The 26,124-nt window shown below is 50.3% G+C and overlaps 1 protein-coding gene across 4 annotated transcripts in view; it reads left to right on the top strand.

Moving 5' to 3' along the window:
• Positions 1-26,124, top strand: part of ABCC1 (ATP binding cassette subfamily C member 1 (ABCC1 blood group)) — a gene marked incomplete at its 5' end in the record, with an annotated part of 129,028 nt that overhangs the window by 88,539 nt on the left and 14,365 nt on the right. Inside the window, 8 exons of one of the 4 annotated variants that reach the window (XM_082857402.1) lie at positions 142-217; positions 2,454-2,580; positions 5,406-5,582; positions 7,490-7,657; positions 9,390-9,573; positions 18,959-19,049; positions 21,001-21,133; positions 24,066-24,273. In XM_082857402.1, the coding sequence (XP_082713528.1) occupies positions 142-217; positions 2,454-2,580; positions 5,406-5,582; positions 7,490-7,657; positions 9,390-9,573; positions 18,959-19,049; positions 21,001-21,133; positions 24,066-24,273 (1,164 nt within the window). The remainder of the gene's footprint in view (positions 1-141; positions 218-2,453; positions 2,581-5,405; positions 5,583-7,489; positions 7,658-9,389; positions 9,574-18,958; positions 19,050-21,000; positions 21,134-24,065; positions 24,274-26,124) is intronic. The other 3 variants (XM_082857400.1, XM_082857399.1, XM_082857401.1) reach the window with 3 other exon arrangements.

Raw genomic sequence — 26,124 nt, 5'->3', positions numbered from 1 at the left:
TAACCAGATAATGCCTAGCGTGAGTGGCTAGCAGCTGGAGTTGAACCCCTTGATGAGGAAAAGCAAACAGTAAGAGCCTGCTGTTCACGCTCAGGCCGTGGCTTCATCTACGCCTGACATACTGTCTCTGGTGCTTTCCAGCTGGGGCCACAAACAGCATCACTGTGAAGAATGCCACGTTCACTTGGGCCAGGAGCGACCCTCCCACGCTGCATGGGTAAGTGGGATGTGGAGAAAGCCACGGGGCTCTGGGCAAACACAAGTTTGAATTCCAGCTGCGCTCCAGCTCTGTTACCGTGAATAGGTCACTGCCTTTCTGAGCCTTAGTTTGGCTCGTCCGTCAGATAGATCCAGTCACACCTGCTTGGCCTTCAGGGAGAAGCAGCTGAGAGTGTGCCTGGCTCAGAGAGTTCCCTCAGACTGTATGTGACAAACCTTGTACAGATAGCAGATAGGTTTAGGCAACAAAGGGAAATTTCTGGTTCACGTAACTGAGAAGGTTCCCTTTCAGGGACATGGATCCAGGGGCTCAGACAATGCCATCATGACTCTCTCCATCTTGTCTTTGTTCCCCTTCCATCTGTGCTGCTTCCTTTTCAGACGTCCTCTCCCCCTCGTGATCCAGATGGCCCCCATTGACTCTAAGTGTCCCTCCTACCTCATCAGGAGACCCACTTGCCTCTTATTGGCCCAAGTTGGGTTATATGCCCCTCCCTGAGCCAGTCACTGTGCCAGAAGAGACTGAGTGCACTGATTGGCCAGGCTGGGTCTGAGGTTGTGATGCCACCACTGGTGGCAGGAAGGCTTGGGTCAGCTGAAAAGAATTCTTGTCCACTCACGTTTGCTATCAGGATGGGTTGTTCTCCATCCTCCCCAAGGTCCCCCAGCTGCCTGGCTTACCCTTTCTCACACCATTTCCACATCTGGGACCCTGCCCACCCCGGTCCTTATTTTTCCAAATCACAGGATCCAGGGAATTGACCTGATTCCCTGGGTAACTTGTCAATTGCCTCTGATTTCTTTCTGACCGGAGGCCTTGCCCAGGGGCTCTTTTAAGCCTCCTTAAGGAGTCCCCCAAACACAGGGCCACATGGGACATTTTTAGGGGCCAGGTTTATCCTCCATGCCCCTAAATAATTGCTCCCTTAACTGGGTAGCCAAATTACTGCTGTATTTTATCTGGGGACGTGGGGAGGGGCAAGGGTCAAACTCTCCAGAGAAAAGAATCTGTGTTAACACCTCCCTTGATGGGACTGGTTGTTTAGGAAGTTCTTTCTTGTGTCTAACTTAACTTCTGCCTGCTTCAATTTTAGCTTTTCTCTCTAGTCCTGCTTCACAACTAAATAGTCTGTACCTGTGCCCCCATCCCTGCCTCCATCCTTCCAGTCTCAAAGACCTTACCTTCTTGTTCCAGTCACCCTTCCTCACCCCTTGAATCCCCTGCAAATTTCTCCATCCAAACCTTTTTTCTCCTCAGCCTATAAAATATTCCTGTCTCGCCTGGACGATCACAGGAGCTGCCTCACTGGGCTTCCTGTTCTGTTCTGCCCCCTTAATCCATTCCCCTCCCGGCACAGAACAAAACAATCAGTGTGACCATGCAACAGGTACACAAGAATCAGACAATGGCAGCAAAATCCATCAGCCTTTCCACCAATATGTTGAAATCATAATAGCAGCGGCTGGAAGGCAGCGATAGCCGATGTAGGTGAACCCAAGGAGGCCCTGGACGTACCCGCTCTTCCCCGGGTGGGTGGAATCCCAGCTCCGACTTTGCTGTCCACGTTGGAGGGGCCAGTCTTTCTGGCAGTGTTGAGCCTGTTTTATTGTACTTCGATTACTGTTATCTGCCATAGGGCAATTTCTGTAGAGACATGTTTCTGAAACTCAGATTCACCCCCTGCATGGCTCCCAGCTGGGAAGCGTGTCCTCTGAGGCCCTCTTCGGTCTGGCTGCCACCCACCCACCTCTTCAGGATTGGCCTTACTTTCCCTGCCTCATCTTGTGTCATCGACGTGTCCACCCCTGATCACGCCTGTGATTTCACACCCATGGGCCTTTGCTCAGGCTGTCCCCTGGGTCTGGGGCACGCTCACTCTTCGTCCAGTGTTGGTTTTGGGGTGTCCTCTCCCTTGGGCACCTGCATCACGCCCCCAGGCAAAGCTGATCCCCTCTGCTCGGCCCCCTTATAGTGGCTTAGCCCCTCAGGTCTGTCCCGCAGGATCTTTTCTAAGATGCAGGTGCATCCCAGCACCTGTCATGGGCCTCAGGCCCAGAGGCCTCTGAGACAGTTCCCTGAGCTAAGCTCATCGTAGACGCGGCGGGAGGAGTTTCCAGACCTCAAAGGTTCGTGACAACCCTGCCTTCTGTCTCTCTCTCCACTCAGGGGTCCATCTAGCTTGGGCGGGCCGAGCACCCCCAGCTGAGCCCCAGGGTGTGTCGTGTCGTTTCAGCATCACTTTCTCCATTCCGGAAGGTTCCCTGGTGGCCGTGGTGGGCCAGGTGGGCTGTGGGAAGTCGTCTCTGCTCTCAGCGCTCTTGGCTGAGATGGACAAGGTGGAGGGACACGTGGCTATCAAGGTAGGAGGCCTGGGTGGGGGTGGGGTAACTAATGGCCAAGGGGGAGGCCAAGGGCAACATTGTGTTCTCTTTTATGACGACCTTGTTAAGTGGGAACAGCTTCATCCTTTCTCCTCTCCTCTGTGCCATCCTAGGAGGCAAGATTGTGGTGTCATTTATTTCCTGCTGTGTCTCAGCGCCCAGAATAGTGCCCGGCATGTAGTGGGCACTCGATAAGCATTTCTTGGAGTGTGGTCTGCAGCAAACTCAAACTCATCTTGCAGGATATTTGGGGAATAAAGAGTCCTGGGTTCAAACAAGCTTGGGAAATACTGCATATTCTGATTCCCTCCCTCCTGGAGACTTATAAGAAACATTAATAAAGTAAAGGCTCTGAGAAGTCCTGCAAGGAGAAAAAACCTATTTAACTTTGGTTAATCCAGCATGTCCCAGACACATTTGTCTGCATCTTTTGGTTGTCTGTGTAGCAACTCCTTAAATTCCTAAAATTACTGTCTCCTGGAATCTGCTTTTGGGGATGCTGGTTTGTGCCATTGTTTTCATTTCAGAGCAAAATCCTTTGCTGATTATATGATGCCCTTGAGCCTAGTGTGCCTTAGAGAAAGCGTATATTACAATAGTTGGGTCCAGAATAATGACATTTAGCCCTTGTTTTAAGAAATGACCTGTCATTACTTTCAAATATATATTATAAAGTAAGATTAATGGGCAATGTGAGCTAGGTTAATGGAAGAAAATTCCAAATCACGGTGGGATCCACATTGCGTTCTGTTTCACTAACCCCGGGTTTCCACAACTGCAGCCCTATTGATATGTCAGGCCAGGTAATCTCTGCTGTGGAGGCTGTCATGTGCATTGTAGGATGTTTAGCAGTATCCCTGACCACTACCCACTAGATGCCAGTGGCAGCCCCAAGTTGTGACAGCCAAAAGTGTCTCTAGACATTGTCAGATGTCCCCTGGGGGACAAAATTGCCCCCAGGAGAGAACCACTGTTTTCAAGTAAAAACGCTTTAAATACAAAGATATGATGGCTCTAAAAAGTGAGGGTGCTTGAGTATTTGGTTTGATAAGGTTATAGATTTATTTGTGACTGGTTATTTTGCCTTGGTAAGGGGAGTGTTAGAAATGTGTCTAAAACGTTTATTTTTTTCTAAATATTTTAGTTGGTAGGGCTTGTGCATACTGTGTCTGAATTATCTGTGGGCTGTACAGTGAGGCTTTGTGATAGTTTGGCCCCTTTAAGTTAGGAGACTGGAGTCAGCAATTTGGTTATTTATCTCAGAATGAAGGAGAAGAGTTGGGTGACCTGGGTTCCATTCCCAACCTTGTCCTCCTAGAATCCCTTTTTGAAGAAACTTTGATGGCTCCCCTTTGCCTTTCCAGTGAAGCCCATACTCCTCACTAGGACCACCAGCCCCCCTGCCTTCCCCTGCCTCCCAGCTCATTCCTGCCTGTCTTCCCCTCACAGCGTGTTCCTGTCACACCAGGCTTCTTGTTCCTTGAACTTGGCGAGTTCCACTCATCTCCAGGCCTTTGCATGTGCTGTTCCTCCGACTGAAATGCTCTTCCCTCTTCTCTTGATCAGACCAAATTATTTTCACCTGTCAGTGCTTGTTTAAAATTTTTTTTCAGTTACTAAAATATGTAAAACAAGTGCCCTCCCCCTAGCCTTTATTCTTATGCCACTTTTGACACTTGATATTATGTGGAAATAAAGACTTTAGAAATGGACAATTTTTATACAGACATCCTTGGTTAAATTTCATCAAGGAAATTTCCTCAAGGACTGATGTCTCAAACTAAGTCTCCCTTTTTATTTTATTTAAAATTTTTTTTTAATTTATTTTTGGCTGCACTGGGTCTTCTTTGCTGCACGCGGGCTTTCTCTAGTTGCAGCGAGCGGGGGCTACTCTTCATTGCGGTGCACGGGCTTCTCATTGTGGTGGCTTCTCTTGTTGCGGAGCACAGGCCCTAGAGTGCCTGGGCTTCAGTAGTTGCAGCGCGTGGGCTCAGTAGTTGTGGCGCACGGGCTTAGTTGCTCTGCGGCATGTGGGATCTTCCCAGACTACTGCTCGAACCCGTGTCCCCTGCATTGGCAGGTGGATTCTTAACCACTGTGCCACCAGGGAAGTCCCTAAGTCTCCCTTTTTTAAAAAAAATGTATTATTTTTTAATTGATGTACAGTTGATTTACAATGTTGTGTTAGTTTCTGGTGTACAGCAAAGTGACTCAGCTGTATGTGTATATATACACTCTTTTTCAGATTCTTTTCCATTATAGGTTAAGTCTCCCTTTTTAAAGGACTTTTAAAAATTCTCATATTTTTCTCTCTTAGCATTTACCACAACAATAATCAAGCCATTTTCTTTTATCATTCAGGTACTTCCCATTCTTGGGAGTTAGGAGGTTTTTGTTTATTTTAAAATTTATTTTATTTTTAATTTCTTTTTCAATTTTTTAAATTGAAGTATAGTTGATGTACAATATTTTATAAGTTACAGGTGTACAGTATAGTGGAGCTAAGTGTTTTGTTCGCTGCTGTAGGCACTCAGTGAATAGTTACTAAACATGTAAGTGTAATCTCATCAACGAGGATTTCAGCTCTCGAACTCCTAATGTTGGGGCTAGTGATTGACCTAGTATGGGCTCTGGTCCCAGCCCTGGTGACTGTAGTCCTTTGGGACTCGGCTTCCCTCTTGTTAAAACCATAGATATGATGAAAATGTCTTGTGAAGCAGGGCCCTCCTGGTGGGTGGGTAGGCCGGCTGCTGTCTTGTTCACCAAGTCTGTCGGTCTTGCTGCCTTCTCCGCTTTCCTCCTAGGGTTCAGTGGCCTACGTCCCCCAGCAGGCCTGGATTCAGAATGTTTCTCTCCGAGAAAACATCCTTTTTGGACGCCAGCTACAGGAACGGTATTATAAAGCTGTGATAGAAGCCTGTGCCCTCCTCCCAGACCTGGAAATCCTGCCCAGTGGGGACCGGACAGAGATTGGTGAGAAGGTCAGTAGGCTTCAGCATGGCCCCTGTATCAGTCAGCTATTGCTGTGTAACAACTACAAAATCTGAATGGCTTATGATGTTAAACACTTACTCTCCTATTTATGGGTGAGTCGACTGTGACTGGTGACCCAGGCTGGGCTCAGCTGGGTGGCTCTGCTCCATGTTGCCGGCCAGCTGATCCTGGCTCCAGGCTGTGGGTTGGCTCAGGTCTGCCCCACGTGGCTCGCTTCTTGCTAGGGCCTAGGTGAGGGAGCAGCAGCTCCACGGGGGGGAAGCTCTTCTAATGGCGGCAGCAGAAGCCCAAGAGAACAAAAAAAAAAAATTTGATGTCCCTTAAAGCACACTGTCCTTTCTACCCACAAAGCAAATCACTTGGTTGAGCCCAAAGACAAGGGACCAGGAAGTGCACTCTACCTTTGCAGTCATGTGACTTTGTCACATGACCAAGGGCACTATACAGAGAAGAGGGGTGTCAATGATTCAGATGTCCACAGTTCCTTTCAAAACTGTGATAACGGTAAAAATAATACAATAGCTAACACTTACTGAGTAATTACTATGAGCCAGGCACTGTGCTAAACATTTTATACGTATTTTGCCCTTACAGCAAGCCACGAGATGGGATTTACTGTTAACCCTATGTAATGGTTGAGGAAAAGGAGGCCAAAAGACTTGCCTGAGCCCCTTCCCACCTCAGGGCCTTTGCATGTGCTTTCCCCTCTGCCTGGCTGGCTTGCTCGAGTGCCCCCTAGTGGTTACGTGGTGTGCGCTCGGGGAGTGTGAATGTTCTACAGCTGCACCAAAGAGCTTTCCCATCTTTGCTTTTAGTTACAAGCCAGTGGCTCCACCAGCTTTCCTAGTTGGTGAATGATTTCTTTTATTTGAGGGAAATCTGCAGCTCCTTGGAAAGAAAAAAACAAATTACTAGGGTTTTCTGGGTTTTTAAGTAGAAAAGGAGCCTGAGTTATTGCTAGTATAAGCAGAAAATAACTCAGTGAGAACTGAGTTTAAGGATACAAATGCATTTCCTGGAATCCAAGGGCTGGAATGTGGTGGGGCTCACAGGCAACCTGGGACAGGCAACCTGGTTTCTTCTCTGTCTTTTGTCTCTGCTTTTCTGCACGGCTTTGTCCCTTTTTTTCACAAGTGTCTGTTTCTGCCACTTGGAGACTCCTCACTTTCGCTGTTTAGGTCCCAGTACCAAATTCTGGAGGAAGAGGACGTGATTGGCTTAGTTTGGGTCTGGTGTCTGCCCTGGGCCAACAAGCTGTGGCCAGAGGGACCCTCAAAATGAACCTGGCTACCAGGACCCCACCTCAGAGCATGGAGAGGGTGGGCATCTCTTGGGAGAGGGGCTGGGCAGTTAGCCCATGTCCACTTTGATTCCAGCCAGGTATGGAAGTCATGCTGGGTTATCTGTTGCAGGAGGGCTGTGTGGGCCGTGCCCCCTGGTTCAGATTAGAAAATGGTGCCCTTCCTGCCAGCGAGTGGGACACAGGCTGGATTGCAGCACCCCCAGGGCACAGCCTGCCTTGACTGTGTGGCTTCACCAGTGAGTGATCCAGAGTGAGAACCAGACTCCAAGATCAGGAGCCCTCCCTGTAGCCAGCACTGTCTGGTGCCACCGGCCTCCCTTTCCCACCTGTGCCGAGTACCCTGCTCAGCAGTGCCCGGAGGCTCAGGTTTTCTCTTTGCCTGTTTTACATTTGAGGCCAAACCCCCTGCCGGCACTTGAACCCACATCGGTGCAGGTGTGATCTCACGCCGTTGCCACCTGCTCCATCCGTGGGTGGCGGGTGCAGCCCTGAAGGGCCTACGGCCGCCGTCTCCTGCATCCCGAGCAGGTGGCCCCCTCTGTCTGTCTCTGCTTCCCAGGAGGCCCACCCTTCTAACGTGTCTCTCCCCAGGGCGTGAACCTGTCTGGCGGCCAGAAGCAACGCGTGAGCCTGGCCCGGGCCGTGTATTGCGACTCCGACATCTACCTCTTTGACGATCCCCTCTCGGCAGTGGACGCCCACGTGGGGAAGCACATATTTGAAAACGTGGTTGGCCCCAAGGGGATGCTGAAGAACAAGGTACCTGCTGCACGTGTGGCTCGGGGTCTGGGTCTGGCCGTCGCTCTTTGGTCAAGTCACAGTGTGTCCCCTTTGGGATACCTTAACTTAACTGGACTAGAGAACATGTTTCTAATCCTTCCCTTGGCAGCCTTCCCGGGACAGCCTTCTTGCTCTTGTCTTTATAGGCGGACGTCCTCAGCACTGACTGGAAGTCATTGCCTCCACTTGGCCAAAAGAAGCCTCTCTTCCTGATTAAATAACGGGGGGTGGCTTCGCAGAGGGAAATCCCACCCCAAGATCCCCTGTCAGCAGGGAGGCCGCTTTCCCTTCCCTGCTGAGATGGCCATGGGCTGAGGGACAGAGGTTTGAGCAGGAAAACTGCCACCACACCTTAACGTGACAGGAAACGGTTCCTTTCCTCTTTTATTACTTTTTAATTTATTTGTTTAGGGGAATTATAGGAGAGGGAGGTTAACTGGCTCTTCTTCCCCCTCCCCCATTAAAAAAGTAAGACATGCCCGTGGGAAAAATGTAGCAAATTCAGAAAACCACGGAGGAGAAAAACAAAAGCAGTTATGCATAATCCCCCCACTTGGAGATTTTTGTATTTCTTTCCAGTCTTTTTGCTGTGTATATAAGCTTTTTAATAGGATTATCACATCATGCCTAGATATAGTAAACCTCATGCCACTTAACGTGTTGTAAGCATTCCCATGCACACCACAAAAATTCTGTATAATTTTTAAATATTAAAAAAATTTTTTTTGCTGTTGTCAAAGTAACATATGTCCATAGTAACAAAACCAGAGAGTACGAGAGCATATGTAAAGTTAAAAAAATGATTCTCCCTCATCCTGCAGCCCTAGCTCCTCTGTGGAAAGCAGGGGCCAGCAAATCTGGCCTGCTGCCTGTTTCTTGGGCAGCCCACTAGCTAAGAATGGTCTTTACGTTTTTTAACTGCTTGGAGAAAACCTGAAGAAAAATATTTTGTGACAGGAAAATTGCATTAAACTTACATATCAGCTTCCATAAATAAAGCGTTATTGGATCACAGCCAGCCCATCTGTTTGTGTCTTGTGTATGGCTGCCTTCAGACCTGGCAGCGACCAGAGGGCCCATAAAGCTGAAAATATTTACCATTTGACCATTTAAGAAAAAGTTTGCCAACTTGTGTAAACAGTTTGATGAACATCCTCCCAAACTTTGAGATAGTTAGATAAAATGTATACACATGTACAAAACTCTGTACTCTTTTCGGGGAGGGAGAAACTTGAAAAAAATTCAGCTACTGACTGCACAGTTTTTGCAGAAGTGTCATTCTTTTATTCATCTACACATGCATGGTTCCCTCCTTCCCTCTTCTCCAGATCTTTGTTTAAAAATAACCTCCCCCATAACCCTTGTTAAAATTGCACCGCCCCTAACTACCTCGATATCCCTTCCCCTTTGCTAATGTGTGCTCACCATCCAGCACAGTGTTTTACTTACGTTGGTCATTTCTCCCCCGACCCTGGAATCTGGGGCAGGAATCTTTGTTTCCCTCCCTGCTGCCCCCCCCCCCCCCACCGACCCCAGCTCCCGGCCAATGCGTGTTGAATGAAAGCACGTGCGGATTGGAATGCTTCTGCACGCTTGCATCCCAGGCGCGTGTCCAACCTCAGAGTTGAGATCTGTGTCCAGGTGGGCGGAGGGGGGCAGGGAATTTCCCTCTCGCGTGCATGCGCTGATGTGGCCGTGGCTCTGCCCGCAGACACGGATCCTGGTCACGCACGGCATCAGCTACCTGCCCCAGGTGGATGTCATCATCGTCATGAGTGGTGGCAAGATCTCCGAGATGGGCTCCTACCAGGAGCTGCTGGCCCGGGACGGGGCCTTTGCCGAGTTCCTGCGCACATACGCCAGCGCCGAGCAGGAGCAGGGGGAGCCCGACGACGGTAGGGCCGCGCGGGGCCCCGGCGCGGGTGGTGCCTTGTCCAGCCCCAGTTGTCCCCTGGAGGTTCCCACCAGCCACCCTAGCAGCTCATCAGGGCATCAGATGGGGGGTTGGGCCAGGCACCCTGAGGAACCATCTGGAAGGACTTTCTGGGCTGAATTGAGAGGGGGCCCCAGTGCTTTATAGCCGGGTCAGCAGAGCTGGACGCAAGTCCGCACACTTTTCTGCGATGAGGCTCTGTGCCTATTGAGTTTCAGGGTCTCAGTGGCAAAAATGGAGGTAGTGATAGTTACAGTCCTCCTGGCTCCCAAGAGGCTGTGAGAAGCCAATGGCATATGTGCCATAATCCAGAACAGATAGATGTGAGGGTCATGAGGCCATACGTGGTGGCAGAGCCTGCAGGCTGGAAGTTGGCAGGACCTGGCTTCAAACCCCAGCTGCTGCCCTTTCCAGCTGTGTGATATCAGGCTGTTGTTGATAAAGCAGTGTAACAACAGAACCAACCTTCTGGCACTTGGTGTAGAATGCATGTGCTAGATTACTGGAGCCTTTGGCACGGTACCAATGACAGCTGCTGTTATTACTCCCCTGGGAAGCGTGCCCCTCTGATGTCCCCATGCACTTGGCATCTACCAGGTCCAGGTAGACCTGCCCGCTTCCCAGCCACCACACCCGCTCTGTCCTCCCAGGTCAGGACTCTGAGAGCAGGGATAGTCCCAGAGGTACGCTTTGAATTCTGGGCTGGGAGCTCATCCTGTCTTTATTTGAAGCAAATGGGGTGAGGCTTATGAGAATCCTGTTCTCTCTCTTATTCGTCGGTTTAAAATTCAGGAAATTGGTTGGTAGCCTTTCCAGGCTCCCCTGTGTTTATGTCAGATTGGCGTCTGGAATGGATCCTCTGCCGGTCCTCCTCGGAGCCTCGACCTGAGTTAATACGGAGAGGGAAGAGGTCACCTGATGCCTCTTCTGCTTTGGGTTCAGCTGTTGCTAAAAAGAGTGGAACTAAAGAGAGGTCACCTGTCCTACTCCGATCTCCCTCTTTCAGGAGCTAATTACAGACTCCCTGAGTGTCTGGGGTGTGTTTGTTACATACTTAGTCCCCAAACAGGTCTCAGCTTGGCTGTCCCCCAGGGTGGGGCTGCAGGACTGCCTCGTTGCACAACTCCTGTGGGCAGAGTTGTCGTCGAGGTGTCTGTGATGTAAAGACACACAACAGTGAATGGTTGTTGACTACTTACTGGGGCTTCTGTCCTCAACAGGGGTTATCCTGTTGACTCCTCCTACCAGCTTTTCATGAAAGAGGTAGGATGTGGTTCCCAGTTCACTGGTGAGGAAACTGAGGCTTAAAGAAGCTTGTCCCTTCTATGCCTGGGGCAGGCGGGTCCCTGTCCCTGTGAATGGGGCCGATCACTAAGAAAGCTATTTACTATTCATTGATTTAGTCATTCAGTAGGTGTTTACTGAGCACCTAATACGTGTTAAGTGCTTGTATTATTTTCCTAGCGCTACTGTAACAGAGTACCATCAGCTGAGTAGCTTAAACAACAGAAATGCCTTTTCTTACAGATCTGGAGGCTGGAAGTCTGAGATCAAGGTGTCAGCAGGGTTGGTCCCTTCTGAGGGCTGTGAGGGTTCCATACCTGTACCCCAGCTTCTGGTGGTTTGCTGGCAATCTCTGGCATTCCTTGCAGAAACATCACCTCAGTCCACCCTCATCTTCACATGGTGTTCTTCTCCTTGTGGTGTGTCTATCTCCAAATCTCCCCTTCTTATGAGGACACCAGTTATATAGGATTAGGGTCCATCCTCATGAGCTCACCTGAACTTATTACATCTACAAAGACTGTATGTCCACGTACAGTCACATTCCAAGATACTGGAGGTTAGGACTTCAGTATATGAATTTAGTTGGGCGGGGGGAGTATAATTCAGCCCATAACAGTACCGTTCTAGGTTTTGAGGAGACAGAAGTGAACAAAATATAGGCAAATCCTGCCCTCGTGGAGCTCAGAATGTAGTGAGAGAGAAAGGCAGTAAGCAATCAGCAGATGAAGATGGTGTCATGCAGCATTAAGTGCTGTGAAGGAAAGCACGTAGGGTAATGGGCTGGGGAGTGATGGGGGTTCGGGCAACTCAGGCAGGGTGGTCAGGGAAGCCCTTTGTGGGGAACAGTGTTCTGACACGGAACAGCACAGGCCTCAGCCCGGCGTGAGCTTGGTCTGTTCAAGGAACAGAGAAGAGGCCAGTGTGGCCACACCGTGGTGGGCAAGGGACAGGGTGGGAGACGAGGCTGGCAGGGGGGTGGGTGGTTACCCTTCGGGGCCTTCAGAGTGAGGAGTTTGGGTTTTGTTCTCAGTGCAGCAGGAAGCCACTGAATGTCAGAAAGGGGAGCGCACACAGCAAGAGTGCACACCTTCATTCCTCTGTGTTAGAGATTGCTGGAGTCCTCGTAGTTTTTTTGTTTTTTTGTTTTTTGTTTTTGTGGTACGCAGGCCTCTCACTATTGTGGCCTCTCCCGTTGCGGAGCACAGGCTCCGGGCGCGCAGGCTCAGCGGCCATGGCTCACGGGCCCAGCCGCTCCGCGGCATGTGGGATCTTCCCAGACCGGGGCACGAACCCGTGTCCCCTGCATCGGCAGGCGGACTCTCAACCACTGCGCCACCAGGGAAACCCTCTCTTTTGGTTTTTTTTGAAGTGTAATTTACCTGCAACGCTATGCTGGTTCCTGGTGCACAGTGCAGTGATTTGATATTTCTATACATCACAAAGCGACCGCCACTCAAGTCTGCTTTCTGTATAGATTTGTCTTACTCTGAACATTTCATATAAACAGAATTCTTTAACGTGGTCTTTTGTGCCTGGCTTCTCTCACTTAGCCTGATGTTTCCAAGGTCTGTCTGTGGTAGCTTGCATCAGCACTTCATTTCTTCTGATTGTTGAATTGTAGACACACAACGTTTTATTTATTCATTCATCAGCTGACGAGCATTCGAGCTGTTTCCACTTTTTGTCTATTATGAATAGTGCTGCTACAAACCCTAGGGGTTTTAAAAGAAAAGTATTTTCTTTTGCCAGTGCAAGATAGCTGACGCTCCCTCCAGCATTTAAACTCTAGGTTGGAATGAGTTTCTACATGTTCATGCTCCTGTGGTTGGAAGGTTCTGCTGTAAGTCTAAGCTGCTTTCCTCTTGCTGCAGAGTCTCCTTCCTCAGATTGTCTCTTAGCCCAAGTCAAGCCAAGGTCACACGATGGGTGGTGGCAACTTCAAGATCACTGTATTTCACCGGCCTGCTTGGTGGGCTGCATGTAGGCAAAAATAACCCTCTATGCTTTCTAAAGTGACGTGTGTGGGTTTATCTGAATCTTTTTCCCAGAATGAGGTCTCTGTCTCCCCTTTCTATCCAGCTGAGCAGGGACTGTCCTTATATCTTGTTGAGTTTTTTCCCTTCCCTTCCGCCCCAGCCGCCCGCATATCCAAAGCAGGTTATGCAGAACATGGAATGCTGCCAGTAAAAAAAATAGTTTTGTGTGCACGTCAGCACTTAATTTAGTGGTGAAAATACCATCCACCACCCTAGCTCCACTGTGGGTTTATTTCCCCAATTCAGCCACCCATCCCCAAGCTGGACAGGTCACAGAGGTCTTCTGCCCATGGGTCTAAAAATCAAACGCCCTCCCCCCTTTCTTTCCACCTCTGTGGAGGGGCCCCAGCGATAAGGCTTGGCGTCAGGGTCCAGACTTGCTCAGCTGTAGTCAACTCTGAGTGCCAGTGACCTTGGATTTGTTTGAACCACATTTTTGGCTCCTTCTAAAGGGAAACTTTTGTTTCCTCATTGGATTAATCAGGTCTTTTTTAGAACACACAGGCTGAAGGACAAGTGTCTGCTGTGAGGGGATTCTTTCTCCCTGGAACGGGGAATAGTAGCTAGGCTTGGGGTCGGGGGAGACTGACCCCTCCCCAGGGATATGCATGATCCTGTTTCTAGGAGACTTTCTGTTTGTTGGTTTTGGTTGCAAAGAGAGTTACAAAGTAGTTCGTTAACCTTGTACTTGGAAGGTATAGAACATTTTCATTTTCTCTGGTTTCTTTATTAGAAACCTAAAACCTAGAATGGTGGTTTTCAGTAGAGAACATTTGTGCCTCCCAGGGACACTTGGCAATGTCTGGAGACATGTTTGGTTGTCACAGTGTGGGTGGAGGGGGACACTCCTGGCATCTAGTCGGGAGAGAGCAGGGATGCTGCTAAACAACCTGCAGTGCACGGGGCAACCCCCTGTGTCCCCCAGGAACGGAGAATGACCCAGCCCACGATGTCAGTAGAGCCGAGGGTGTGAAATCCACTCTGCTTTGACTTCTCTCTGCCCAGGTTCTTCCCTTGTCATCTTGGGAGAAAGACTTTGATTCCAGCGACCTGGCTGCTTTTCAGAACCTTACTCGAGACATCTCTCAACCTTGTCACTCATTTTTTTCCCTTTTTTCAGATTTTTTGGGGAATTTTTTTTTTACCTGATTATAAAATCACCATGTGCTCCGTGTAGACAATGGCAAAGTGTAGAAAAGCTCCAAGAACCAGCAAAAAAGAACATCCTTCTGCTCTTGCACTGCCCAGAGGGGAACTGCGTTGGCATTTGGCCCCTTTCCCACCTGTCTTTCTAGCCCAGGACCTTTTCCCTGAGAAGAGCAGGGTCCTAGGGCGTGCTTTTGTCATCAGTTCTCCTGTCCCTCTTTTGTTTCTTAACGTCAGGCCCCAGGCACCTCCCCGTGTTGCAGAAGTCTGTTGTAAGCACCGAACAGCAGCTGGAGAGTCTGTCAGACAGATGGCACATTCCTCCCTGCTGTCCTCAGTGTCCGTGTTTCTTCCCCTTTTGAGTCTGAAGAACTTGCAGGGCCGAGGCGGGAGGATAGGGCTGGGTGATGTAGCCGATCGATTCCGTTTTTGGTCAAAAACCAGCCGTTGACTGTAAAGCAGTGACTTGAATTCTTCCCTCAAGGGGGAGGCTTGCCTGCTGGCTCTTGCCCAAGCTGAGTTCCAGAACCTTCTTGAGAATAAACAGCGAGCCTGCGAGGTGCCCGCCTTGAGGGTCAGTGGCTGGCTGAACACACGGCCCGGGCAGTGCTTAGGTATGTGGTTCAAGGGCTGGGGTGGCGCCTGGCTTACTAGTATCACAGGCCCGTCCCTGGTGCTTAGACGTACTCAAAGAAGAGTCATTGGGTTGCAAGTTTTATGTCTTTGCTTCTTAATTATTTTATAGCACCCTCCCTCTCCCAACCCCCCACCATTCATACTTTCTCCTTCCCCTGCTTTATTTTTCTTTGTAGCATTTAACACTGCCTGACGGTATGTTCTGGATCTACTACTTGATCATTTCTTCTTCTCCCTTGGGATTTAAGCTCCATGAAGGTTTTCTTGGTCACCTCTGTATCCCCAGGGCTGAGAACAGTGCCTGGCACATAGTGGATACTCAGGAAATGTGTTAAATATGTGACTGAATGAGTTGCATCTTGATTGTTTAAGGCATGCCCTGCGTAACCATCGGACATTAACACATCTGTGTATATATCCCAGATTGGAAAGAGCCATGAGCTGGTATTGCCCATTTCTCTCAGGGCTGGTTTAGAAACCATCTTTGTGGGTTCAGGCTAGGAGGTGGCACCACTGTGGCCCATACTGTGCCCCTTCTGGCATTGGAAGGTGGCTCTGCTCGTTCCCTTGGCCACTCGTTTGTTAATCCGTCCATCTGCTTATCTGCTGTGTGCCATGGGGACATCTGGTACATGAGCCACCATATGAAATGGTGCCCCTTGGATTGTGCAGTGCACATCCTGTGCAACCCCACATGGCCATCGGATGCACCAGGTGCTGGGAGTAGAGTGGTAGATAAGACCTAGGAATGGTCTCAAGAGTTCACAGTATGATGGGGGGAGACAAACACTAAATAATCAGGGACATCATCGTGCTAAACGCGGTGCTGGAGGCGAGCCTGGGGAGCTGGAAGAACCCTGAGATGGGGTCCCTGTCCCAGCCTGGAGGGTCCAAGGTGATATCTAAGCCAAGTCACCTCCTCTTCCCCCTTCTCTCCACGTGGAGCTGGCTCAGAGCAAGGTGTTCGTGTCCTTGAAGAAGCAGAGGCTGTGGGCTGGTGAGAGGCCTGTGCCATCTCCCAGCTGGCACACCTGCCCTGCGGTCTGTAATAACTTTCTCTCTCTCCCTCTGGTGCCCGGAAAGTAGGCATGAAGACAGAAGGTCTGTCTGCATTTTTCTAGCTCTCTTTATGTTTGAACACTTGCAGCTTTTAGAGTAGGGAGCTGGCCCAGGCAGTGTACTTGTCAGGGATGCGCCCAGAACACGTGGGATGGGGAAACTGAGGCACAAATGCAGCAGGTCCCTCAGCTGTCCTTGCCCCTCACCCTTAAGGAAAGACATTCATCCAAACCCTCTGGGCATTTAAGTGGGGGAACTCAAGGCTGGGGGGGTTTACCTTGGTACTTAACGCTTTCTTGGGTCTTGTGAATTCCCAGGCACCAGTGTGATGGATGAGGAAGGTCAGTGACAGCGAGGTGGAGTGGGCTGTGCTTGCAGAATGAGGCTGCAGATGGGCTTGTCCTGCTGCTGCATGCCTGGGAAGGGACCCTTGAATGTCTGCCTTTCCATCCCTTTCCATCATTCCTCCAGCATTTATTGGGCACCTGCTCTGTGCCCGGCTTTGTGGTTGGCCCTTGGGGATACAGTTCGAATCTCCAGATTTCTTACAGGTCGGCTGAGTGACCTCAGCTAAGCTTTACCATCTTTGCAGGTCAAATGACCATGACCAGCATGCCTTGAAGGAGATCCTGGTTGCGAAATGCCTGGCACACAGTAGGTGGACAATGAATGTAACAGTTTGATTATAATGACCCCACCCGTACCTCCTGGGCATGATCAAGACCCAGGCAGGCCAACACAGCACCGGGGTGATGGGTTCCTGGTGGAGTAGCTGAAGGTGGCTGGGGCACTGGAGGTGGGATGTTTCTAGAAGAACTTCAGCAGAGAAGGCTGCCCTGGCTCTCTCTAGTGACAGAAAAGTGTGAACCCGCCACCAGAGCAGATCCCTCCATCCTGTCTTCCGTAACCGGTACGTGTGGCTGAGGGTCCAGACAGAGGCCCCTTTTGGAAGCCACAGGAGCCAACTCCAGCCAGTTAAACAAGGGTGTTTACAGCCAGCTCAGAAATCAAAGGCAAAACTGAACAAGCAGGACTCAGGCAGTGGGAACTCTGGGCATGAGACTCCTTTAAGACAGAGCAGTTGTACAGATCTTTGGTCCCTGGCTGAAAGTGCCGGGGGGAGGGGTTCTGATAGGCTGGCTTTGGGCAGGTTCCCCCTTGGCGGGGAGCCTGGGCATCCTGGCAGACAGGCCTGGGAGACTCGGGAGGAAGGGGACTAAGCCCCTGAAAATTATGGGGTGTTGCGGCACACACATTCGGTTCCCTCCTAGGACTCTCGGTCCCTCCCTTGCAGACGAGTATTTTCCAGCTGGCGTCCTCCTAGGACTCTCGGTCCCTCCCTTGCAGACGAGTATTTTCCAGCTGGCATATCACCTGTGGGCTAACTGGGTGGAGAAGACGGGGAGGCAGCCATGGAGGCCAATGTGGGGGCCTCTACTGTGTGAGAAAACGGGAGGGGGAGGGAAAGTTGAGGCTCCCAGAGGGCCCCTGGGCAGCCGTGCAGGACAGAGGGCTCTCTGAAGCACCCGCCGCAGGACAGGTGTCTCTGGGAGTGTTTTAAAGCATCCCCATCCCTGCACAGAGCAAGACAGTCAAGGCCCGGCTTGGGCCCCAGTGCTGTGCATGTATATGAGCACTGTCTGCATGCGGCTGCATGGGAAGTCCCGCTTGTTATCAGTCTTCTTTTCTGTTTGTTTTAGGGGTTTTTTTCCAATTAAAAAAAAAAGGATGCTGATATTTAAAGAAACATTTAAAGCAGTGATTCTCGGTCCTGGCTGTGCCCCAGAATTACCTGTGGGACACGTTTAAAGATGCAGATATAACAGTAAGCGCCTCACCAGCATCTTACATTTCCCGAGCACCAGGCACACCCTCATTTCGCCCTCCCGCTAATGAGGGCGGGTGCTGTTGTTGCTCCCATTTTGCAGATGTGGAAGTTGAGGCTCAGAGGTTCATTCCTTCTGCAGTACCCACAGCTGGGAAGTGAGAGGACACTTCTCACACGTCCCAGCTACCTGACTGTGCTCTCAGCATGGAGGTTGGCCTCCCTGGCAGAGTCAGTGCAGGGACCTGGCTGGCCCAGGGCATCCTGGGTGATTCATTCACAGCCAAGATTGAGAATCACCAGCTCAGAGCTCCTCCCATCAACCCAGGAATGACCCCCAGCCCTGGTTCCCTTCCATCTTCTGTTTCTTCCTGTGGCTGATGCCTGAGAGAGCCTGCCTTTCTGGATTCTGCTTTAATTCATGTCACATCAGCATGTTCTCAGGGTCACTGCTGGCTGCGTATTTATCCCCTCATATAACGTCTGTGCTGCATCCCCTCCTCTTCCAGGGTCAGTCCTTTGGAGCCCTACTTTATGCTTCTCTCTCCTGCTTTCTCTGTCCTGGCATCAAAGAGTGAGGAAATCAGTGCAAAGTGGGCGGTAATAAACGTATCACTGAGTTGCTGGAAGATTAAAGGAGAGACTGTATTTCAACACAGCACAGTGGCTGACGATAAATGTTAGCCACCGTTCTTAAGGTGACGGTGATCGTTGTTGATGCTGGGCAGATACTTCCTGGGATTGGGGCAGATATCCGGCTGGTATGGTGCCCCGTGGTGGCTGTATCAGTTGTTGAAGTGTTGAAATAGTTCCTTATTACTGGAAAAGCAGCCACTGCCCTATAGCAGTCCCAGGTACCCCTTACCCCGATCTTCAGGCCCTCCCCTTGATCCGGCAAACAGAGGATTAACTCTTGGCTGGGGGCATCTGGGACTCTAGTGTCTGATGCCCTTGTCAAAACTGGTTGTCATTTATTTTGGGTTTCACCCCTGCTTGGGATGCTTGGGGACCAGAGGACTGTGCCCTTTCCCCCATGTGGTTCACTGTGTCCTGGCTCCATTATCCGAGCTTCACACAGCACAGATGCCATCACCAGAACTGGATTTTACTGGTCGCTGCTGGCACAGGGCACTTGCTCAGGCCCAGGGCCCTTGAGACGGTTGCAAAGCACCATCCCCGCCCCAAGGAAGCTGGTTCCAGTATCTCCTGCAGCCCAGCTGGGGAGCCTGTCCGTGGCTGCAGCAAAGCAGGTCTTTCTGAGCTTCCGGGAGGCCAGGTTATCTGCCATCTCCCTGCACAGTGACAGGTTTTGGTGTCCAGCTCTTAAAGCCATGATTCCCCCTCCCCGCTTCTGCCAGGCTTAGCAGGTGTTGGCAGGCCAGGGAAGGAGATGAAGCAGGTGGAGAACGGCATGCTGGTAACGGACGCTGTGGGGAAGCAACTGCAGAGGTAAGGCGGGGGGTGGGGATGGGGACACCCTGGGGATTCTCCCGGCACCACTTTCTGCCCCCTGCCTGGGGAGGGGGGAGAGGAGGGAGACGGGTGCCCGCGGCGAGGCTCACCTACCAAAAAAGGCCTTCAGCTTCTGCCTCCCTCCCAAATCCTTGCAGGGGGACTTCACTTTCCAGGGAACAGAGGCCCAAAGGGGAAGCCTGGTTCTGTTCCTGCGAGACGGCATGGCTCACACAGGCCTCACGATTTACCCATCCCTCTGCGCTTCTGACACTCAAGCTCCCTACATGGTGTCTGTGGCTCTCTGCTCAAGTCACGCAGAGGGGCCTGGAACGTTCAGGCTTTAAGAACCAGCAGCTGATTCAAAATAGAAGTAATATTGACGGCTGCGTTTTATGTCCTGTTAGGAGCCAGGCACAGTGTCAAGCCCTGTAAGGTCTGTGGACCTGGAGGTAGTTACTGTCATCTTCCCATTTTACGGGTGAGCAAACTGAGAGCTGTCCATAGGTCACGCAGCTGCAGAGAAGCTGAGCTTGAATTTGAACCCGAGTTCGGCTTCTGAGTCAATGCTCCTAAGTTCTACACTTCGGTGCTTTAAAGAAGGTTGCTTTTGGTTAGATCATTGGGTATTTGGAGGAGCGGCATTAACCTCCCTGTGCCTCAGTTTCCTCAGTTGTCAAATAGGGTCTTTGGTGCACTCACCTTGTAGGGTTGTAGGAAGGCTTGTGTGATACGCTGCCTGTGAAGCCATCAGCACTCAGTAAATGCCACTCAGTTATCTGGGTGAGCTGGGACCGCCTGGGGTTACTTCTTTTGGGGTGGGGGGATTTCACAGAAATGGGCTGGGAAGGAAATTGGCACAAGCATCTGTGCCCCCCAGAACCCTGCCCACGGTCCCCTCCTGGGCCTGGCTTTGTATCATACACAAGAGGTGGACATACTTCCTTCCTTCTCTGCTGGTGCACCAGTACCGGTGATGAGCTCGGTGTGTGTGTGTGTGTGTGTGTGTGTGTGTGTGTGTGTGTGTAAAGCACTTAGAACAGTGCCTTGCCCGGAGTCAGCCGGGGGGTGAGGGGACACTGCCCCGGTCTGTGCAGGTGGCCAGCATAATTAGTCTAAGAATTAGCTGAGATGAGGCAGGCTCCTGCAGGCTGTCCTGGGACGTAGGGGCAGGTGACTGCGAGAGAGAGCCACGGGTGGACTGAGCAGAAACACACAGAACACTGGGTATTCGTTTTCCATTGCTGCATAGCAAAGGATCACAAGCTTAGTGGTTTGTCATCTCAGTTTCTGTGGGTCGAGGCGTCCAGGCACAGCTTAGCTGGCTCCTCTGCTCAGGGTCTCTCACAAGCTGTAACCAAGGCATTGGCCAGGCTGGGGTCTCAGCTAAAGGCTGGGCTGGGGAAGGGTCGGCCTCCAAGCTCACGTAGCCGTTGGCAGGACTCAGTTCCTCAGTTCCTAACTGGCCACAGCCTGGAGCATCCCTCCGTTCCCAGCTCCGTGGGCTTCTCCGACCTCCACACACGTTTCATCAAGGCAGGCAAACCAAGAAGGCAGTAGGGTTGATGACCAAGGTGGAAATCGTACCCCATCCCTCTGCTTGTGTGGGTCTGAGCCGTGTACGCACACGCACGCACACGCACACACACCCATGTCATTCCCCAAGCATACACCTCCTCAGGGAAAGAGACTGCCCCAGGGAGGAAAGCGCTCTGAATGATGATCTGTCATGATCTGCATAAAGCTGGTGAGTACTGGTGGGCAGGAAATGCTTTCTGAATAAAGTCTGCATAAAGGAGCAGTTCTTCCATGGGGCCCTGGGGCCAGACCCTTCCCCTCTCGGGGTCACCTGTGTAAAATCACAAGGGGGAACTAGTTTGGTGCTTTGGGGCCCCACCTCTGCCCGGGGCCTCCATGCGGTTGACGCCTGTGTGCCTTGCTTCCCCAGACAGCTCAGCAGCTCCTCGTACGGCGGGGATGTCAGCCGGCACCACACCAGCACCGCGGAGCTGCAGAAGCCCAGGCCCGTGGAGGAGGACACCTGGAAGCTGATGGAGGCAGACAAGGCTCAGACTGGGCAGGTGAGGGCGACGGCCCGCGTCGCTGTGTGTCCCTGGGGGCTGGACCCTGTGCAGAGTGCTGGGGTCGTCTTAATTCATGTCTTCCTCACAAGGAGCCTCGAAAGGTACTGTTTTAAGGGCCGGAAACCATACCGGAGGGCCTAGGTGACTTGCCCCAGGTCACAGCTGGTGCGTGACAGAGCTGGGATTTGAACCCGGAACTCAGACTCCAGGGTTGGTATCTGTAGTCTCTGCCGTCCTGACCACCGCCTCCTTCGAGCAGCTGGGGCCCTTGTAAGCCGTAGGTGACCCGGATGCCTTAAATCAGGGCTTCCCACCTCACAGGGTTCAGTTGTGTGTGCCTTGGTTTCAGGTCATCACAGACTCAGCCCTATAGAACATTAATTATGTAGTCAGAAAAAATTGTTTTTCACTTTTTAATTTCTATTTTTGCCCTTATGGTTACAGGCAGATCCTGTTTTATTGTGCTTTGCTTTATTGCACTTAACAAAGACTGCATTTTTTACAAATTGGAGGTTTACGGCAATCCTGCGTGGGACACTGGTGCCATTTTTCCAGCAGCATTTGCTCACTTTGTGTCTCTTTGCCACATTTGGTAGTTCTTGGAATATTTCAAACTTTTTCGTTAGTATTATAATTTGTTGTTATTATTACTATATAAAATATTATATTGGTTATTATTATATTAACATTATATTATGATATTTGTCATCTGTGATCTTGGATGTTACTACTACAACTCACTGAAGGCCCAGATGATGGTTAGCATTTTTTAGCAATCAAGTATTTTTTTAAATTAAGGTGTGTACGTTGTTTTTTTAGACATAATGGTATTGCACACTTAATAGACTACAGTATAGTGTAAACATAACTTTTATATGCACTAGGAAACTGGAAAATTCGTGTGACTCACTTTATTGCGATGTTTGCTTTATTGCAGTGGTCTGGAACCAAACCCATAATGTCTCTGAGGTGTGCCTGTATGTCAGTGAGAAAGTCTCAGCCGGGGCTTTGTCTTTAATACCTGTCTTAGTCCCTTTGGGCTGCTGTAACAGAAGACCATGGTAGAGGTGGCTTAGAAATGACGTACGTTGGGGACTTCCCTGGCAGTCCAGTGGTTAAGACTTCATGTTCCAATGCAGGGGATGTGGGTTCAACCTCTGGTCAGGGAGCTAAGATCCCACAAGCCTCGGGGCCAAAAAACCAAAACGTAAAACAGAAGCAATATTGTAACAAATTCAGTAAAGACTTTAAAAATGTTCCACATCCAAAAAGAAAAACAAATGACATACATTTGTCACTCATAATTCTGGATGCTGGCAAGTCAAAAATCATGGCACCAGCAGATGCAGTGTCTAATGAGATCTTCCTGTTCATAAATGGCCATCTTCTTGCTGTGCCCTCACATGACAGAAGGGATGAGGGAGCTCTCTGGGGCCCCTTTTATAAGGGCACTAATCCCATTTATGAGGACTCCACCCTCATGGCCTAATCGCCTCTCAAAGGCCCCACCTCCTAATACTGTCACATGGAGGGTGGGGGATTAGGATTTCAACTTACAAATTCGGGAGGAGACACGAACATTCCATCTATAGCACAGAGACTTGGAAAGTAAAAAGGAAGCACTCAGTTATACCTTGGACCTCTGTTTTTCCACCTGCTTCATTTTTGTTTGTTTTGTTTTTGTTTTTTAGTTGTTTTGTGTGTGTGTGTGTGTGTGTGTGTGTGTGTGTGGTACGCAGGCGTCTCACTGTTGTGGCCTCTCCCGTTGCGGAGCACAGGCTCTGAACGCACAGGCTCAGCGGCCATGGCTCACGGGCCCAGCCGCTCCGCGGCATGTGGGATCTTCCCAGACCTGGGCACGAACCTGTGTCCCCTGTATCGGCAGGCAGACTCTCAACCACTGCACCACCAGGGAAGCCCTCACCTGCTTCCTTTTAACCAGATTGCACCTCAAACAGATGATGCTTATCTTATGACCCAAAATTCAGCATGAAAAGCCTGACGTGACAATGAGCACACACACAGGGAAAGATACCTGGAGTTTGTTGAAACCACACCAAGCGGGTTGGGTGTGAGGCTGGCCCAAAGCACATTGTCCCTGTCTGTGGTGTTCAGCCACCCTTTGAGTGGCTACACATAATTACGTAGCCCCCATGCTGGGCTCCATAGGGATATAGGAGTGAAAGAAGCCCCCAGCTGTCACCTGGTGGAGTTGGGGAACGGGCTGAGCAATGGGAGGCCAGTTGCGATTGGGAGGAATTGGTGTTGGGTGTTCAGAGGACTGGGGGTGGGGGGGATGTGACACTTGGTCGTGGGTGCTAGGCAACACGTCCCATCTTCCCGTTTTCTTCAGACTCTTTGATGGCTTCCTGATGGTCCTGGAGTAAAAATCGGAATCCGGGACAGGATCTCTCAGGCCCTGTGTGGTCTGGCCGGTTCCTGTTCCTCAGCCTCATGTTGCTCCAGCCATCCTTTCCTCCTTTCAGGTTCCCTCCCACGTCAAGGCCTTTGCACATGCTGGTCCCTCTGCCTGGAGTGCCTTTTTTCCATTTTCACCTGGTTAATTCTTTGATGTCCCTTCCTTAGGGAGAACCTCCTCTGATACCTCCCCACCCTGGGTTAGGTCAGGATGCCCAGTTTTATACTCATATGAAATCATGTGCCACTTCCAGCCCTTCTCTGGGATTATGCATTTATCTGGGCAATGATTTGTTGAAAGCCTGTCTTGCCACTTGACTGGAAGCTCCGTGAGGGCAGAAACCTTGACTTTGCTGCTGCTGACTTGTTTGCCGAGGAACTAAGGGGGAGGGGGTCGTAGGCATGAGCACAGGTTAGGGGGCTGGACCACAGAAGCTGTTGAAGTTCCTGGCCTTGGGTGGGCATGGCTGGTGGGTGCATTCTGTAAGATGCCTTCTCTCCCTGGTCTCAGGTCAAGCTCTCCGTGTACTGGGACTACATGAAGGCGATAGGACTTTTCATCTCCTTTCTGAGCATCTTCCTTTTCCTGTGTAACCACGTTGCTTCTCTGGCCTCTAACTATTGGCTCAGTCTCTGGACTGATGACCCCATCGTCAATGGGACCCAGGAGCACACGAAAGTCCGGCTGAGCGTCTATGGAGCCCTGGGCATTTCTCAAGGTGGGCCTCCCTGCTGTTGGCACTTGGAGCCACTTCCATGTCTTGTTACAGGATTGGGTCCCCCAGCTTGTCAGGGTTTTGCAGACCCACAAACCAAACACACATGAATAGTAACTATCGCATAATAGACACTGAGGTATTTGTAGAATGAATGTTTCTCGAACGCTCTGTTTCATGTGGCCCTAGGAGACAGAGGGGAGGGGAGCTCCAATGTGCCCATTTTACAGATGAGGAAAGTTGAGAAATAGAAGGCGACCAAGGGCCCTTGCCCCTCATGGTTCTGGCAGGGTAATGGTGTTTCTGTAAAGTCTTATTTGTGGACTTTTGCCTGCTGCCTAAAGGTGGGAATTAGTTTATACTAGTGGTTCATAATGCAGGCAGTGTTGTCCTCAGAGGACATTTAGCAATATCTAGCGATACTTAGAGTTGTCACAGCTTCAGAGTAGGGGTGGATACTACTGGCATCTAGAGGCCAAGAATGTTGCTAAACGTCCTGCAGTACACAGCACAGCCTCCACAGCAGAGGATGTTCCAGCCCCAGATGTTAATAGTGAGGAAGTTGAGAAATCCTGCATATACCCTTCCTGTGGTCCCATGAAGGTACCTAGACACAGCAGCGTTCATAGTCATAGCTAATGTTTACTGAGCACTTACTTGGTGCCTGGTTCTGTTTTAAACACTTTAAGGTGTTTTAATTTATTTTACTTTTGCAGCAATCACATGAGGTAGGAGCTAATGTTTCCCCCATTTTAGAGATGCAGAAACTGAGGCCCAGAGGGGTTAAGTAAGTTGCCCAAAGTCATGAAGCTAATCCATGGCACAGCTTGCATTGAGCAAGGCAGTGTGGCTCAGAGCCCATCCTCTTCACCACCACGCTACATGGTCCCTGAGCTATGTGTTTATGTGCTCATAAAAATGATGTATTTATGATAAATAGTGTATACATTCTGCATTTGGAGCACTTCTTGTGTACCAGGCACATTGCCAGGTGGGCCCTTTACGTTCAGCAGTGTTACAAGATGTGTCATTGTCCCCCATTTTACAGTTGAAGAAACTGAGGTGCAGAGAGGTTAAGTGACTTAAGGAAGGTCCCATGGCTGGTGAGTGGCAGCGAGAGGATTTGGCTCCAGAGTCTGTTGTCCTAGCCCCTGCCTCATGGCTTCCTTCTTTGATCAAGGAGACCAAGATCGAAGCTTCTCTATCCCTGTGAAATCACCTCTCTGAACAGAAAGGGTGCCCTACTGTGGCTTGTTTGGAGGGACCATAAATGTCTCATGATCTCCAAGAGATGGCTTTGAAAAAACCAGAAGAGCAGGCAATTTCCTAATCCCTAAAACTCCCTCAAAGGGCTAGGGTCTGTGGCCTTCAGATTATAATTAAGAGAAGAGAGAGCACAGAGAGGGTGTGATGTTGACCTGGACCCATAGCAGCAATGTCTGTTCCAGAGCTGTGCTGTCCAGTATGGTAGCCGCTGGCCTCATGTGGCTATTTGAATTTCAGTTCATAAAAATAAAATAAAATTAAAATATCAGTTATAGAATTACACTAGCCATATGACAAATGCTTAATAGTCGCATGTCGCTAGTGGCTACCACATGGGACAGCATAGTTGCATACCATTTCCATTATCACAGAAAGTTCTGCTGTACAGCGCTGGTCTAGAGGATGAGGCGTACAGATAAGAGCATGACGCTGGAGCAGGCTGCTGCCGTGGGAACCCCAGCTCTGCTTCTGATTGGCTGGGTCTATTGAGGGCAAAGGAATTCACCTACCTGAGCTTCAATTTCCTTATCTCTGTGGCATGAGTACTAATAGAACTTATACAGGGTCCTCATAAGGATTAGATGCATG

Source organism: Leucopleurus acutus (genome assembly GCF_964270905.1).
Source record: "Leucopleurus acutus genome assembly, chromosome: 16".
Lineage (NCBI taxonomy): Eukaryota > Metazoa > Chordata > Mammalia > Artiodactyla > Delphinidae > Leucopleurus > Leucopleurus acutus.
The sequence above is the reverse complement of the archived record's forward strand: the minus strand, read 5'-3'. Positions and strand labels throughout refer to the sequence as shown.